At 40.7% G+C, this 17,890-nt stretch overlaps 1 protein-coding gene across 1 annotated transcript in view; it reads right to left on the bottom strand.

Annotated features, from left to right (window-relative positions):
* Positions 1 to 17,890, bottom strand: part of cfap299 (cilia and flagella associated protein 299) — a 95,251-nt gene that overhangs the window by 11,110 nt on the left and 66,251 nt on the right. Inside the window, exon 4 of the mRNA XM_021317934.2 lies at positions 10,513 to 10,655. Within this exon, the coding sequence (XP_021173609.2) occupies positions 10,513 to 10,655 (143 nt within the window). The remainder of the gene's footprint in view (positions 1 to 10,512; positions 10,656 to 17,890) is intronic.

The following is a 17,890-nucleotide window of genomic DNA, read 5'->3' as shown; positions in this document are numbered from 1 at the left end:
GCAGCATTTTCGTGCACTTGGAATTGTACCCAAAGACTTAAATCTTTCCTGATTTGTTTTTAGATTTCCCTTAATGTCACACAAGGAAGTAGAGTGTCTGAGGTGTTACATTAAAATACAGCCACAGGTCGGTCTCATTTTGACTAAAGCTTAGACAAAATGAGACCCACCTGGATTTGATGGCTGACCACCATCCTCTGCCCTTCCTAATTGTTTAAAGGCGTTGTAATCCAACTGTATGCATACTGTACTTCTGAAACTGCAGACACTAATTAAAATTAAATTCCATGTCAATATTCGGTCTTTAGCAGCAACAAACAAAAGCTGGAAACATTGATAGTCTGATTTAATGTCAGTCAGGAAAAAAAGTGTAAATATCTGGTTTTAACTGCCTGTATATTTAGATTTTTGTTTTCTCATGATTTAAACTTGTCAGGCTGTGTATATTTAGGCCGGACGCTTTACAGAAAGCAGTGACACAGCTGGGTAATAGTCTATCTTCCATTTGTCCTGGCTGAGATAGGTTAAAGGCCAAGACTTCGCTCACTTGTTCAAAGACTGGATATACGATATGATTAAACTGTAATGGAAAGATGTATGGCTCTCAATAGCAGTTCTTGACATTTCCTCTTTTATCAAGTAACAATTTCTGATAACAAGACCAAATTATACAAACGTGACATGGAAACAGAAGATTCATGACGTTGGTGGAATCCAGAATAAATTCATCCAAACATATCAGCTTTGAGACCAAACAGTGCAACAGAGTTTAACCCTGAGGATGCAGCCGGCGAAGGGTGTGCATGCCATGTGTGGAGGCTAAAAGAGATGACAGGGAATGAATACTTATGTGCCGTGATAACAAAATAAATAAATAAAAAACGTCCCCATAAGCTCGGACACAGTACCTCAAACCGGGCTGACTGCTGGAGCTGGAACAGCTTCTCTTTTGTATTAAAACTTAATAAAACGGGACAGCAGAGCAAATATTTTCATAGGGAAAATGAAGCCAGATGCACAGGTGCACTGCAGAGGCAGAGCATGGAGGCAACGTGGGTTTGGCTCCAGAACAGGCATGAGCGCGCTGATCTTTCACATGCAGCGGTTCTGTCTGTTGTCAAATGTGCACAATGTTGGCAGCCTGCTCAGGACCTAATTATATACAACAGCTTTTCAATAAGTTGGCTAAATCAGAAACATTTGTTGAAATAATGAAGATGAAGCAAGAGCGGACTAAACACCGGGACCAAAGACCGGGAATGGTGAAGAGCTGGAGGAGGGGAACAGGCAGCGTATAAACAGATGCTCACTTTGCTGGTGAACATTAAATAGACATAAGAGATGCTGTAGGCACATCTGGACTGGCAGGAAGCGGCGTGCACGGAGCTGCAGATCTGGGAGTTAATTAGACAAGGTTCAGGACCTCGGTATGCGTACAAGTGCCTACAGTTTAAAACCTTAAAACACGCGTATTTATCTCCACTGACGTACTGTGTCGTTGCTGTGAGATTCAGTTCTTAAAGTAAAAGTGAAAATCCTTGTCCAGGTAGAGGTTAAAGCAAATGATAAAGTTTTTTTTTTTTTTTTTTACGGCTGCATATAAAAGCTTTTTAGAGTGCGAACCACATGGTTCGAAGATACGGCCGCAGCAGCACCGTGCCGGTCGGCTCATGTTGGATCAGGTCGGATTTTCTCCCTCCTCTGTTCAGAAAGATCGTATAAGAAATTATATTTCTGCTGTGGCAGTTGCCTCGATGCCGTGAAAGTAACGGGTTCTAATGCTGACAGCACACGTGCAGTATCACTGTTCCCAATGCAGATTGTGACAGTAAAGAACCTCAGGGCCTCATCTGGGCCTTTTGTAGATGTTGTTGCGTTGACATCCTCCAGCGAGCACTGGAGCCATTTACAGCCAAGTGGGAAGCAGCTGGGATGAGAGTCAGCTCTTTTAAATTTGATTTTCAAGTGGAAAACATTGGACTGCTCCCTCCGGTTCAGGAATCAGTCTGAAAAAAGGACCGAGCCATCAAGCAAATGACCAGAATTACCCGTCTGTCTTTGTTCCAACCCTCACCTATGTTCATGAGCAACAAAACTGCTGAAGCCATGACGCTTTCTCCATACAGGGTCTGGACTCTGGCATAGAGATAGAGAGAAGACATATTCTGGGGAAACTTGGAGTGCAGCCAGTCCTTTTCAGCATGGAAAGGACTCTGCAGAAGTGGTGGGGGCGTCTGATCAGGATGCATCGGTCGGCTCCCCTCTGGAAGGTTTCTAGGCATGTCCTACCGGGGGGAGACCCAGGGCCCTCTGCAGGGACTTTAAATCCATTTCGGTATAGGAACACCTTTGTATCCTGCAGATTGCGCTGGAGTGCATCGCCTAGAGGTCCTGCGTGGCTCAGTTGGTAGAGCAGGTGCTCCATGCAAAGAGGCTACAGACCTCGACATGGTTGTCCTGAGTTTGACTCCTAGGGGTTTGATCCTCAAAGTTTCAGTAACTTCAGCTTTCATACCAGTCCAACTTAAGATACATAAGACAATGTCAATCACCAACTTCTTCTTAAGGTCAAATGAAATGTTGTTTACTGCTAACAATATGTACAAATACTAGTAGAAAGGTAACATTTGCAAGCAAATACACAACGTTTACCTTCATTCTGTCTAGTCTAACAAACTACTGCTCTTTTTACTCAAACATGTCCATATGGGGGGACCAGTCCCACCAACTCTGTCCTAAACCACTTTTTACATCATGTGACTTAACACCACAGGGTGTCTGCTACTTTCAAAGTAATCATAACTACAATGGCAGCTACAGCTACACGGGCGGTGGTCACTGCCAAGGATGCTACAAAAAACATGCAGAGATCGCCCTCTGATTAACAGGCTTTGTGTAGCGCTTGCGTTTTGTCATGATTCGTCTCGTCTCGATGAACGGGAAGTCAGGAAAAGTTGTTTATGAAAATGGCTCTTTAAAGGTTTGCATGCGGTCAGATTGTCACAGAACAACCGACCAATGAGAAGCAAGTCTTGCACTAAGATATCACGAGCTGACAGTACTCTGAGATTTCGCTCGAAAACAATGCCACCTGTGGAACGTGATGCGCCAGCCGAAGAATTTCGAAACATTTCAGGAGAACGATCAGGGAAATAGGAAAGAAACACCCTAGATTTGAAAATCAGTAGAAGCGCTGAGTTGTGGGTATAGTGCCGCTGCACCCTTATTCCATCCCCTGAGAAGGATCCTGTATATATATATATATATATATATATATATATATATATATATATATATATATATATATATATTAGGGCTGGGCAACGATTAAAATTTTTAATCGCGATTAATCGCATAATTTGCCCGATTAATCATGATTAATCAATGTTCTGCTGCCATATGAACAAAAGTGTAGCACTTATTTTATACTGGATATTTTCAACCCATCTATTGAATTTAGTGCACTAGTTGATCTTTTCATCATAAGAGAACAGCAAGCACTGCAGCCAAAATATGGCCTTTTTTTGACCTGCTGTATATTAGCCAGTCCCTAAGCTTGATGTATCATGAAACTGTTGACCTTTTGGGGTTTGTGGTTTTTATTTTATTATTACAATTAAATAATAATAATAATAATAACAATAATGTTATGTTCAGTGTTTTTTCGCTAATCCACCTGTTATATATTTCAATCCTTATCTAATTTTGTCTGTGTTGTGTGCACCTGCCTGTTGTTTTAATCCTATAAATTTCCCCGTCGTGGGATAAAAAAAAGGATTAGCTAATGTTATCTTATCTTAAATAACACTTTTTAATATATGTACTGGGTTCTTTCAAGGTCTTAATTACATGTTATGTGTGGGCTCCAGTAACATATGATAGATAATATCTACTTTGAAAGTTAACATGAACTGCTGCTGAAGATGACCACTGATCTACCTGGATGTTCCATGGAGGACTGAAACGCCTCAGTCAGAGACGTCTGTGGGTCTGTCGGGGCAATGACAGAAGTTTCGTCTCCTCTCTCCGTTTCTGTGGCTCGACGTTTTCATGTTTTTTCACGTGCTTAGATAAATTTGCTGTGTTTCCACTGAAATTAACCGGCTTTTTACAAAACATACAGCTTGATTTCATTTACGGTATTAAAATAAAGCCAAACGGTGCTACTTCCCCTGTTCATGTTTTTTCGCTGCTGCGGTCTCTCTCAGCTGTTTGTTTGTTAAGTTTGTGTGAGAGCTGAGTGGGCGGGCCAGGCTGAGCCTGCGTGCTGATTGGCTGGCGCCGCTGAGCCATGTACGAGAGGGGAGGGGGGGGGGCGGGAGAGTGCTGCCGTGACAGCGCGCTGCAGTCAGCGCGCGTGCTGACTGACACTGACTGAAAGCATGTGAGCAACATGCGTTAATGCGTTAATGCGCAATGTATATATATATATATATGTATATATATATATATATATATATATATATATATATATATATATATATATATATATATATATATGTATATATTATATGTATATGGCACATTACAATGAATTAAAGTCAGTTCAATGAAATCACACAGACCACACAGAGTCAAATTGCTATTAGTTATCAAACAATGCAGTCGAGTTTATTATTCAAATAGGTTAACAAGTTTTCTGTCTAAGGAAACCCGGCAGAATGCGTTGAGTCAGTGACTTGCAGAATTCACTCCTCCTGGATGACCATGGAGCTACAGTGGACAGTTGCTGGCATTGTGTCGTTGACTTTGCAGCAATCCCTCATAACCAAGCAGAAAGAAACCTCCAGCAGAGCCAGGCTCACTGTCAACGGCCATCTGCCACAACCGAAAGGCGTTTCAGAAGACTAAGCATACGCAGACACAAAAACAACAACACAACACAGAAGCAATGATCCAGGAGTACTTTCTATGTTAAAGAAGAGTAAAGAGTTTCTGCCTTGTACCCGTTACCTCAGCGATTCAACCTATTCTGTTGGTATTTAACCAGAAAAGAAAGTTAAAAGTGGATGCATATGTACTAAAACATAAAGTTCATTACTGTAAGAAACATGGAAATGGTAAGCCCGAATGACAGCGAACTCGTTAATAAGAATATACCTAAAAACGTTATGACTGATTAAGGAATACAATTAGCTTGGAGAGTTTACTTAGTCTCTTAAACCTCAGGGTCCCAATACCATAAAGCACCCTTTAGATCTGCCGGGACCAAACACTCAGTTTACAGAACTTCCAGGCTCTACCATTAACTTCTAGGTAGAACATGGAGAACATCTGTGAAGTCCAACATAGTTCACAGCTCAACGGGTCAGGGACGTTTAAATGGGAAAACAGAGGCTCTAATACAAAGCTCAGTCTTCTTCTCCTCATGTCCTTTAGTGACAGTAAACAAACTTCATATAGATCACTGTGATCTTATTCTGCTATCCACGATAAGACACAGTCGATACCCGGAATTTAGCGCAGGAGCTGGCGCTGGTTATGTGTAAAGACACATGACCGAGAATGAACCAGACAATTAGCTTAAATGTTGTGTACTTACCTATCATAAGCTTACAAACTGATGACGTCATCTGGACATTGCAAAATTGTTTAAAGGCATAGATATTTTAAGATATGTAAACCTTAAATTATCTCTTGTATAATTCTGGTATTTAGCAAATACAACAAATTTGTAATCCTAGCCTACCTTGGATTACCAGAAACAGCTTTGCCTTATTTAACGTCTGACATTGAGGAAAAAATATAACATATGCGGATTCTCGCTATATAAATATATAGTGAGAATCCATCATATATTATAGAGTGAGGAAAAAATATATGATTCCTAAAAGATCAGATATAAATTTGACTTAAGGCATGAACCTATCCACCCTTCTTTGATGGAGGTGGGATGTGTAGGCAGGAGCTGGCGCTGGTGTCACGGCGCTGTGTTCTTTGTGGCCGTGGCGGAGGAGGAGTAGGAGGGACGGGATTCAGAGTCCTGCGGTGGGAAGTTTAGTGCACTGAGTGGGCAGAAGCTCCAGCATCTGCTCCCTCTTAGCGGCAACCACACTGTGTGTTATTGTTCCCGACAGGGACGAAAAAAGTCTTGGGGGGGGAGGCTGAGAGGGGCGGAGCAAAGGAGAAAGAAGAACGGATAGCAAAATATAAAATATGAGCCAAGAGAAGTCTAAAAAAAAGTCAGAGCGGCGTGTAAATCTGATCAAGTGCCGTTTTAAAAGCTGAAAAGTGAGGCAGAGGGGGAGTGTGAAGTCATGTCACTAAAATGGGAGGGAAGGGAGACCTGATGAGGGGGAAGCCTCATAAAAGCATCATTAGGGAGTAGGTTGTACCTCCAGGCATGCTCGCCCAATGACTCACACCTACAGCTTGTTAGGGCGGAGGATGAGTTCAGAAGGGCGTTTGGGAAGAACATGAGGCCAGAAATTGATAAATAAATCAACAGTGCATCACACGTCCGATAAAAAATCAATTATCTTCATTTTTTATCTTTCAATACTGTTTCGTAAAACTTTGTTTATCTACAATGCAGCATCTCAATAAAGACTCCACAATTGTGCACAAGACAACAGCAGAAACCATAGTCTAGATCACGGGTGGCCAAAATGCTGCATGTGAGACTTTTACGGCCCTAGGAACGACTTAGCAGGGCCCCAAATCGCAGTTCAGGGATCATAGAAACATGGCCGCCAGCAGCAGCAGTTAATGGAGATACTTTTAAGTATTTATTATAATCTTCATTTGGGATATGAGAACAGAATAGAATAGAAATATCCATATCCATTATTGTCCATCAGTGGAGAAATGCAGGTGCATCTTGGGCAAAGGAAAGGAAAGCTTATTTTTAAACAGCTTAAATCAGAGGCAACCAAACTTTCATTCAGTTCTCTCTGAAAACGTTTCATCACCTATCCAGGAGTCTTTGTTAGTTCTGGTGGCTCACACTGAGCAACCTGCAGGTGGAGCGCAGCTGTTTTAAAGACATATAGGACCATCCTCCCAGAAGCATTCTCAGTCAGATGCAGATCTCTTGCATTTTTCAGTTTTAAGTTAAATCTGTAAAGTCTCTCTTTATAGATGTCATAGTGAGCCTGGAGTCTTTCTCCACGTGTGTTCAGCTTTTGGACACTCCCTTTTTTCACTTCTGTTGGAGCACTTCTCCACGGAGGTTTTAGACTGTAAGTTATATACTAGTTCATCTACTGATTTACAGGACAAAGTGGAAGTAGTAGAATAAGCTTGGATAAAAGTTTCAGTGGCATTGTCCTTAAATATGCGTTTTCTTATGAATTCTCTTGGGCTAACAGAGTCGCTGGAAATTATGCTTTCTAAGATAACAGAAAAGTGATGTGAAAGGTCACTTACATTGACCTTGGAAATGTTTAGACCCGTAGTGATGATTAACTCTAAGATATCTCTGTTTGTGTGTCAGTTGTTTAACATGTTGAGTTAAACCAAAATGAGTTCTGTTAAACCTCTGTCTTCAGGGTAGTCAACACAAAAATTGAAGTCTCCAACAATAATTAAACAGTCTTAATCAACAGATATCACATATAGGTCATTAAAATAATTCAAAATGTTTGATTGTAAACATTCAAGAACATAGCATGTGGCGGGCTCTTTAATATGGAGAGCCAAATATTCAAGAGTCAAATTTTCCCAGAAACACCTTTTTACACTGAATCACTAAACAATGTCGCCACTCCTCCATCTTTCCTTTGCTGTCTGCTCTCACAAAGCACACTGGAGTAGGTGTCCTTTTAACATCCTCTAAACATGTTTCTGTTAAAAACATGACATCAAGATTATGGTCAGTAATGAAGTCATTTATTAAAAATTATTTTCCTGACAGATCTAATGTAAATGTAAATCTAATAAAGCCAGTTTGTATCATTCAGTGGTTGGTATTGTCTCTGTGGCTGGTTGTATCTGACAACTTAAGCCTTCTAAGTGTGATTGTTTATTTCTGTTTGTTGTCCTCTTAGCTTTGTTTTTCCTGCTAAATGTAATCCTTCTTCAAATACTTGTAATGTTCTTATTCTGACAAGGTCACCCAAGGCTTTAGCTTGTACTATGAGCTTTTGCAGGGTCAGCCGCTCTTCCACGATCCCTTCCAAAGCATCCAGATTCACGCAAAGTTACAAATATACAGTAAAAGCAAAAAAATAAGAATAGGATTGTAGAACAAGGGAAAACTGACAGCAATAGAAAAAACATACTGCACATATTCAGATTTAAAGCAATGTGCAACTGAGCAGTATAATAAGGATAATATAAAAATGTATGTATGTATGTATATTTGTGCATAAAAACAAGACGCTATTTACAAGTCACTTTTAAACAACTTTTTAAATTTGTTGTGAGCAGTGATTGTTATAAAGTCCAACAGAGCTAGGAGAAGGATCTGTGATAACGCTCCTTTGTGCTCCTAGGATGCCACAGTCTCTTGATGATACCACCACTGAAAGATTTCAGACAAAATGATCTAAGAATCTGAAATCAGTGATGAAATAAGACAAATAATTGCTGTTTTTATCAGCTAGAAACAGAAACAATCTGCAAACATTTACTGAACAGAAACGTTCCTGTAGTACAAAATACTAACTTGACGACTGATTGGAAAGCTCCATCATTCAAACATGCACCAGATAAACCAGGTTGCATGTGTCGGTTCCCTCTGCACCTAAACCCGAGAACGTTAGGTCCACTGGTCTCTCTAAGCTGCTGTTAGTGGTGAGTGTGAGAACGTGTGGTATCATCCTGCTTTGCTGTCTTATTCTCTGTTATACTGAGAAAATAACTTTAACAGTATTAAAACATTTCTGAGGGTTAATTCTAAATGTTCATTTGAACCACTGAGATCCGCGTGTACCCACTGCCAGTGGGGTTATACAGGTTGGCTGCCATTTGGCTGAACTCTTAACTAAATCATGTTTTACCAGTCATTCTCACCTTTGGCCAGTTGTGTTTGTCCTTTTGGGATTTCTCACACATATCTGACATGTTGGTAACATGTTACTGCACACGAGTATGTGGAATGTGGGAATGGTTTTGGCTCCGGTGATTTGCTGACAGCCCTCTGTGTACACACGGCTGCTGATAGAACGAGAATTATAACGATATAAAAATGTCTGAGCGAGGCATACGGAGAGGATTTTAGCTTCCACCTGTGAGTTCAGAAGTTCATCAGTGGATTGTGCTGAAACTGTGCAACCCTGTACTGAGGTTCACAGATATACAGATACAGAAGTGAAGTTAATTAGCAGCAGCTGATAGAACCTGATGCTGCTGAAACGTCATCCAGAGAAAGTCAGTGCAAGCTGCTAAACAATCTTCCAACTCACCTGCTTTTAGAAAGTATAACCTTATTTCACTAAAGAAGCTGAAAACTAAAACACTTTTAGAAAAACAACTTTCTATCACTTCTGATTCTTACCAGAATACCTTTGTACTGGTCAGATCTTTAACAAAATTACAGAAAAACTGAATTTTGACGCCATTATGGATCAACAGTGTCTCGCAATAGTATTTCTGTCCTTTTCACATTTTGTCATATTCCAACCATGAACTTCAATGTATTCCGCTGAAATTTCATGATCGACACAAAGAAACACATAATTCTAAAGATGAATCAAAATGTTCCAGAATAATACTTGGAGATAAAAATCTGAAAAGTGTGGCATGCATTTGTATCCAGCTCTATTCACTCTGATGCGTGGAAATAAAATTCACTTGGAAGAAGAAGATGCTGTGGTAATAAGAGAGGAAAATAGGAACAAAGGAAAGACACAGAACAAAACCCCTCTGCTGCAGAAAATCACAGCACACCAAGCTAAACCCATCACTCCTGCTGTCAAACATGGAGGTGTAAGCATCATGCTGTGGGAGTGCTATGTGGATATTGAGCAAACCTTATAGAGGGCAATCCTGGAAGACAATCTGTCATTGGCTGCATATGACTTGAAAATAGGACAGATGCTTACCTCCCAGGAGGAAAACAAAATAAAAATAAAGCCAAAGCTACAATGGAACGATTTAGATGCAGAGGCCTCGTTTTCCTTTATCCTGCCCACTTAACTAGGTGATTTTACATTACTTCCTGTCTGTGCTGTGGAGTTGGAAAAAAAGGTGGTTGGAACTAATCTCTGTACCGACTTTTTACTTTCTGAACCTGGATTATCCACCCCTGTTTAGATCGAAGCTCATTATTGTGGTAGAAATGTCCGGTTAAAGTCTAGATCTGAATCTGTGTTGGTCTGTCATTGAAGATCGACACAGAGATCATTGAAGTTTGTGGTTGCAGCATGACAAAAAGTGGAAAAAAAGTCCAGGGGTGTAAATAATGTAAAGAGAAACTTCAGTGCCAAAACTTTATTTGTTCTGTTAATTTGTTTTTTTCCCCTTTAACACCACAGGGGAAAAAAAGCAAAAATGTATCTTGCTATACATCCTACTGTACCAAATGGACTGCTGGCCAAACTTAAAAGGAGATATTAAAATAAAACTTACCATAAATCTGAGCGTCCTGGCATGAGCCTTTTCTTTCCACAGAAATATTGTTCAAAATCTTGTATCTTGAGCCTGTGGGCGTAGTCTATATATCCAGATACCTCATGTCCAAGTGTATTATAATCCCTTATGAAAATGATCGACTGTAAAAGAGAAGAGAAGAAAGAAAGGAAAGCCTCTGTGTAAATCATTATGACCATTAAAGCTTTTTCAGGGGAAAGACCAGTAAGGACAAATGTCGTTCTTTTGGCAGATGAAAGGCATCTGGCAGAAATCGACCAATCTTTAAATACAAAGGGTCTTGTTAAATTTTTGACACATGTTCAGAATAAAAATGACTCAAACTGATGTCGTCCCGGAGAAGCCTTACTGTCCAAAGAATATCCTGCTCAGATAAGAGCGTGGGACCCGAAGCCCGAATCCTGTAACTTTAATCCATCATTCCCACAGTCAGGGCGGAAAGTCTCTTTAAATGACACAAATTGTGAAGTTTGGAGTTTAAAGTTTTCATCTAAACACTGGTTAGGGTCCACTTCAGTGAACACCAACGTTCAGACTGGATTCCCAGAGACATTTCAGTCTTTTCCCTCTTGGAATCATATTTTTTTTGTTGTGTTTTTTGGACCTTTCTTTATTGTTTCGTCTCAAAATGTGTTGGAGTACAAACGTAATCTTATGAAGCTTTAGTGAACTATAACATATAAAATTAAACAAGGTAAGATCTGAAAATCGATCCTGTCTTTTAGTACATTTTGAAGTAGAAGTCTTCACTTGAATATAAAGGTTATTTATCGCTCAAGATCACGTTTGAGTTTTGTAGATGGTGATGGTAACAGACCAAACACACAAATCAGATTTAGAGACGATGAGTGCAGCAGTGTAAAAATGTCCGGATGTATGAAAATCCCCACTATAAAGGCAGTTTATCAAAGAGAGCGTCTTTAAAGTTGCGTTCAAAGACGACCCAACTAGTGGAAGAAAAGGGTGAGAAATGGCTTTGTCACTGAATTCAGACAAAAAGATCTGGAGCCAAGTTGTTCAGCACCAACCTGATTAAAGCCGAACATGAACTGATCTTTTTATGTCTACGTGATAGTACAGATAACACACGGTGACAATGGATGGGAAAGACTCCCCACAAAAGGCAGACTCAGGTGTGAAGAGGGTGTTTTGTCTGCCTGGTCCTACAAAGAAAAGCTGTTTTTCTTTCTTTTCTGACTCCTTTTGTATTTGGCATGTCTTGTTTGCTCTGAGCATGAGTAAGTCCCACTTTTCTGTTTACAGTAACACATCCTTGCAGGATACCTCAGTGTACAATATCCCATTTGTGTACCTGTCAGGACATGAGCCCTCTGTGGAAAACGGGCTGCAGAGCTCGCAGGGAAAACGTGTCTTTCTCTCTGTCTCTGAAATGTTTAAAACAGATGCTACTGGATTCACAGCCGGCTGGAGACCTGAGCCATTTTTATCTGTGCTCCTGGCTCCGTCCTCACGGAGCCAATCTAAGAAAGAATCATTTAAGTGGCAGCAATAAAATAATTGCATAAATGTGTGATTAATGTGTAAATCAAAAAGGAAAATTGTATTATAACACTTAAATGTATTAGTTCTATACAGCTTTAGGTTCCTGGGTTCATTTTGGATACTATTTTGTAATCAGCACAGCATTAATTTGGGACAAGCATGAAAATTTATATTTTTAGAATGGTCAAACATGGAGAAAAATGTAAATTAAGGAAAGATTCTCGAAAATACAACTTTAGGGGACTATGTGCAGCGCTTATTTGGCGAGAGGTGGGATAAACACTGGACAGTCCACAAGTCTATCACAGGGCAATGCAGAGAAACACAGCACAGACAGCAATGTACACACTCATAACTAAAGGCAGTTTAGAGCGACCATTTCACCAAACGGTCAGGACTGTTGCTACTGAAGCAAAAGCTTGGAAGTTGGAGAGGGGCTGACAAAAAGGATGCTCTGGACGACCTAAGTAACCCAGAAAACGGAGACAAGGACCGTCCCAAGCTGAGTAGGGTGATGTAGGAAGCACTTTGGATCTCCTCGATCCTGTCAACATCAACATGTCCTCCAATGTAAAGGCAGAACCTGTAATCTCAGGAACATGCAGAGCTGAGTTATTTAAAATGCTCTCTGGCCCCAGGGCACCAGGTGTGGATGAGATAACCACCTGAGATTCTGAGTGTTCTGGGCATAGTGGGGCGGTCGTTGTTGACACACCTCTTCAGCATCGCAATGTTGCAAAGAGTTGTAAATAAATAGGTAAATACACACACACAAACACACACACACACAGTATTGTTCAGTCGCACTTTTTCATAGCTTGGCTGATGCTGCGAATTACAGTCAGGTGCGAATTATATATCAATTTTAAATGGTAATTCATTTTAACCAACTTGAACCAAGGAGTAAATATTACCATGTTTAGCTGCAAGAGGGCGCTCTAGGCTTGTGAAAACTATATGCTGCTCCTGTACCAGTTAAAAATTATTTGAAACATTAACTTATAGACAACAAAGACTGAACACGTTTATATGTTGTTTCTCTGTTTCAGTCTGCATTCATGCAGCAGAGCGTTGTGTGGTGCAGCTCTAAGGAATCAGACCGTGACAGAACCTGTTATTGGGCTGTCTGTGAAGCTAATAGCAGCTAGCGCTAGCTTACAGCTCTGTTGTTCAGGCGGTTTACAACATCGCTGATGGACTGAGCTTTATGTTGCTCTGAAACATCCGTGTGGTACTGTTAGCTTAGTATGTAGCACCGTTATGCTCAGGGTTTAATTTCAGCGTAATTTTTACAGATTTCAGCGTGACGGGGCGGTACGCTGAAATGCGCTGACGAGAACTTTCCAGGTTGGAGCTGGTAGCTTGTTATGCTGATTTACCTCTTTCAACCTCCCAGCTTTGTTCCATGTTATTCAGCCAGCTGTGGATGCAGTTGGTTTTTGAATAAATTGCCTTACCAGATTAAATGTCAGTTTTTAGTCTTGGATTGTGTGAAACAAATTTCTAAATAAATGCGATTTATAGTCCAGTGCGACTTATATATGTTTTTCCTCTTTATGATGCATTTTTTGACTGATGTGACTTATATTGAGGAGCGACTTTTCTGCCTCATGAAGCTCACCAAGAGAAAGCCGGGGGTGTACAAAGCAGTAACCAAGGCGGCTATTTTGAAGGATCTAAAATGTAAAAGATATTTATATTATAATTTTTTATTATTATTGTTATTTCAAATTTTTTTGTTTCCTATATAATTCTATATATTGTATTTTGCTACATAGTTTTCATGACTTTACTATATAGCTACAATGTAGAAACCAATAAAAAAAAGGAAAAGCCAATGAATGACAAAAGTGTCTCCAAACATTTTACTGGTAGTGTACATTTAAATAAAGTAACAATAGCAAGATCTTTATTAGCATCATGGCATTCAAACCTTGCTATTTTCTCATTTATATTGAGAATTTGTTGTAAGCATCAAGTCTTTGAGGTTAGAAGTCCTCCTGACCATCACCCAAATCATTAGCTCCCTACACAGGGAGTGGGGACCCTGGCTTGGAAGCTCTTTAATAAACCTGGGAATACTCACACAGACAGAAGAGGCAACTAGAGAGATTTATTGACATAAATCAGCAAAGATTATTTGGCACTCAGATCTCGGCAGAAGACGTGAAAGCTGTGTATGGCTATGAGCTTGGATTATCATTTTAGGATTAGGATTAAAGAAGTCTTCCCCCTGGGTTCCTGACACTAGTGGTGGAGGCCAAAGGAGAGAAGGAAGCCAGGAGGAGCCTGAGAGTGCAAAGGAGGAGATGGGGTGGAGGTGGGTCGAACTTCAGCTGAAGAGCAGGAGAATCCATGGATGTAGTGCTTTATATGATAAGCCTTGCAGGATGACTGGTTGAAGTAGGATGAGGATTTGACACAGATTGGCTGGAGAATGTACATCTAAATTTAATTTAAACCTGGAAAGACTCACAAAGACAAAAGAAGCAACTAGAGAGATTTATTGACATAAATAAGTAAAAGTTCTTTGGTGCTCGGACCCCGGCAGAAGACGTCAAAGCTACGAATGGCTATGAGCTCGGATGTTCATTTTAGGATTAGGATTAGTGAAGTCTTCCGCCAAAAGAGTGTACCAAGGCCGAGCTGTAAAGAATCAAAAAATGAATGGAAGGAGTTAAGTATGGAAGTCTACGGAGCGAGGTGTCAGTGGAGAAGGGGACAATTAGAAGACTAGGGATGGTGACAATACGAGCATGCCATGGCAAGGAGAGGGTTGATAAGAGCCTGACTAGGCGTAGAGAGAGAAGGTTGTATGGCGACAGCCATATGGAATGAGGACTCGGCCATGCATGACAAGGCATAGAGAGGGTGTGATATAAACCTGATTAGACTTAGAGAGGAAATCAAGAAGCTTGAAGAGTTTGAAGTGATCGGGATAGGACTTGAGATCTGTGAAAGCTAAATCTCTAGATGGAACAAACACATTATCAGGGGTTTTAAATTCACCTAATCTGAGGAGCCCATAAATGTGAGGAGAAAGGCACTGGAAAGGAGAGATTTAAGGTAGAACAAAAGAGGTCAAGAGCAGAGGGGCGTGAGGAGGTTTTTAGGGATAGGAAGAGAGACTAGGTTACGTGAATCAGGCTAAGAGGCAATATGATTAGAGATGCCTTTAAGGAGGAGTTTAAAGGCCTGGTTTGAGAACAGGCTTGGAGAAGGCAAAGAAAGGTGACCTTTGGAGAAAATGTATACCTACTCATAAGATGCGACTGTACCAAAGCTTAAAGCGAGAGTGATCGAAGCAGAAAACGATAAAAGTTAGGACCATTCAATTGAGGACTGGGAACAAAAGAGGCATTGTGAGCATGACAGAATTCTGCAAAGGAGTTCCAAGCACTCATACAACCCTTGAAAACCTCGTTTAGGAGCAGCTGGACAACAATCTCCAGTTCACATAGTGCAGACTGGAGATTAGTGAGTGGAAGTAGGTATACCTATGAAAATGGTATGATTGGATGAACATCCTTGTAAAAGCTGCAGATAGGAAGACAAGGGGAGGCTCCTTCATTGAAATTGTTACAGATGGGAAATCATTAAAACCTGAAAAAATATTTTTTTCGTTTTTATAGCGGTCATGCGACTAGGAGCTGGTAGGAAGGAAAGGGGTTTGGCGGTTTGAGGATTTCTGTATCAAGGATGGACCAGTCTAGAGGATCTAAAGACGGCCATAAAACCATCAGAAGAGGCGACACGTTGGTCGACCTCGGTAGATTAATTAATGAGCTGCACCTGCAGAATCTTGGAGCGAAGCCTGTGTGAGATGTTAGAGTGGATAGGAACATTTGATCTGGACATTAAACAGAGGAGAAATGGAGAAATACATCTCACCTATACGACCTGGGGCAGGCGTAAGTAAACGCTGATGGGAGGAGCGGCCCTGGCAACACTTTGGAAGCGGATCGGATGAGTTTTTGAGGCGCTTGCCGGAGGAGGTAGGGGGAGGTGGAGGTATCGTAAGCTGGTACATTAAAAATAAACTAGATTAAACTTTGGTTTGGCTTGTGCATCTGAACCAGTTCCACGTTTAGCTCTGGCTGTGTGGATCATAATGTGATAGCCTGTTATTTTCACCAAATACCCAAATGGATTTTCACAAGATTTGAAATTAGGATCTACCTATTTTTAATTATGCCTTTGCAAATTCTCAGTAATCTGTGTCATTGCACATCGCAACAACTGGACTTTCAAGTCAAGTGAGAGCCACCAGAATTGACAAAGACTCCTGGACAGGTGTCAAAACTTTTCCAGAAAGGACTGAACCAAAGTCCGGTTGCCTCCCATTTAAGCCTGTATTACGATTTTTAATTAATCAGGTTTACTTGTGATTTTCAAGTAGAGAAATCATAGACACAAGAAGCAAAGAAGTAAACCTTATGAATCCCTTTTCTTTTTTTTTTTTACTTTTGAACCATGCTCTACATGTCAACTTGCTGTTGACATGTAGAGCATGGTTAATTTCTTTCAAAGATGGTGAGCACAGAATAAATATAGTCCGCTCTTATTTGCAGCTAAACAAGCACCACAACCTCCATGCCTGCTCGCTGAAGGGAGCTGGGGGACCTCCACCTTACGCCATGGAAAACAAGTGGAGGCTTTACATCACCTGTCAACAATTATCAAGAACAGGTGCTGTGACCTCACAGGGCAGCGAGGGAGAGGCCCTGCTTTATGGCAAACACAGGTCTGGTTAATAGTCAAGACGCTGCGTTCTGCACAGCCCCCAGGTAGAGATACTGGCTCATTGTTATACTCTGTTTGCCCCTCTTTGAACATCTCTTTATGTGTCCTTTAGAAACTTCCCCAGTGACCTTAGGTAGAAGGTTACATAAACTAATAAGCGGAGCGGGAGTATCCTTTAATGCACCATTCCTGGAACACAACAAAAGCATTTCAAATCCCCGCGGCCACTGCTGTCTCATGAAAACTCGTAAAATAGCCAAACATTTGTATATTTTCAGATGCAAACCGTTAAAGCTGAACACAGCTGAAAATGGTCGTAACCGAAGTCCATTAAAAAAAAAAAATAAATCCCCCGGCCTCTTTCTGCACAGATATTAATTCTCACATCAACTAATCATTGAACGCCTCGTGGCTGAAAGAGAGGGATTTACAAATCTGATTCAAACAGAAGCTAAGAGGAGGCTGACACGTACTGCGCCCGGTCTTTGTGCTTTGACAATGTCCTACAGGTGGGAAGACAATGGAGGGACCACCTGACATCCTGTGGCATGTGTCTGTGACTGTACAGGCAAACAGAAAGCTAAACAAAGCTAACAAACCATGGGACGGGGTAATGAACTCTGCTGCTTTTTGTTGCACAGAAACTCAGAATCCGTCAGCTGTCGGTAACGTCTGTGAATGTCTGTCGCCTTTGTTTTCTCAGTGAGTCCTGTTGACGTTTTTTCAGTCGCCGTTTGTCCTCTCAACATATTGAATACAGCCGATTCAACATGTTGAGAGGACATTAGGGGTCTCAGTAAGTGAGCTCATTCAACAGTTTTCAGCTGTTTTTACTTAAAGGCATAAAACAAATAAAATAACTATTATTGGTTATTATTTTTTGCTGTGTGTTGTAAAGTACTTTATTTTATCTGATAACAACAGACAGTATTAACTAATGTACCCATAAGGCCCTATTCTTGCATTGGGATAAATTCTGGGAGATTTGGTCCTTTTTGGTCAGATCTAAACCTAAAAGGACAGCTTCACCAAACGCCTTCATCTGAATTATCTTAGCCTGAAAGCAACAAATATCTAACAGTAAACTCTCAAAAGTGCTAAATATAAAAAG

This window comes from Fundulus heteroclitus, chromosome 12, assembly GCF_011125445.2.
Source record: "Fundulus heteroclitus isolate FHET01 chromosome 12, MU-UCD_Fhet_4.1, whole genome shotgun sequence".
NCBI lineage: Eukaryota > Metazoa > Chordata > Actinopteri > Cyprinodontiformes > Fundulidae > Fundulus > Fundulus heteroclitus.
Note: the sequence above shows the minus strand (reverse complement) of the source record. Positions and strands in the feature narration are given on the sequence as shown.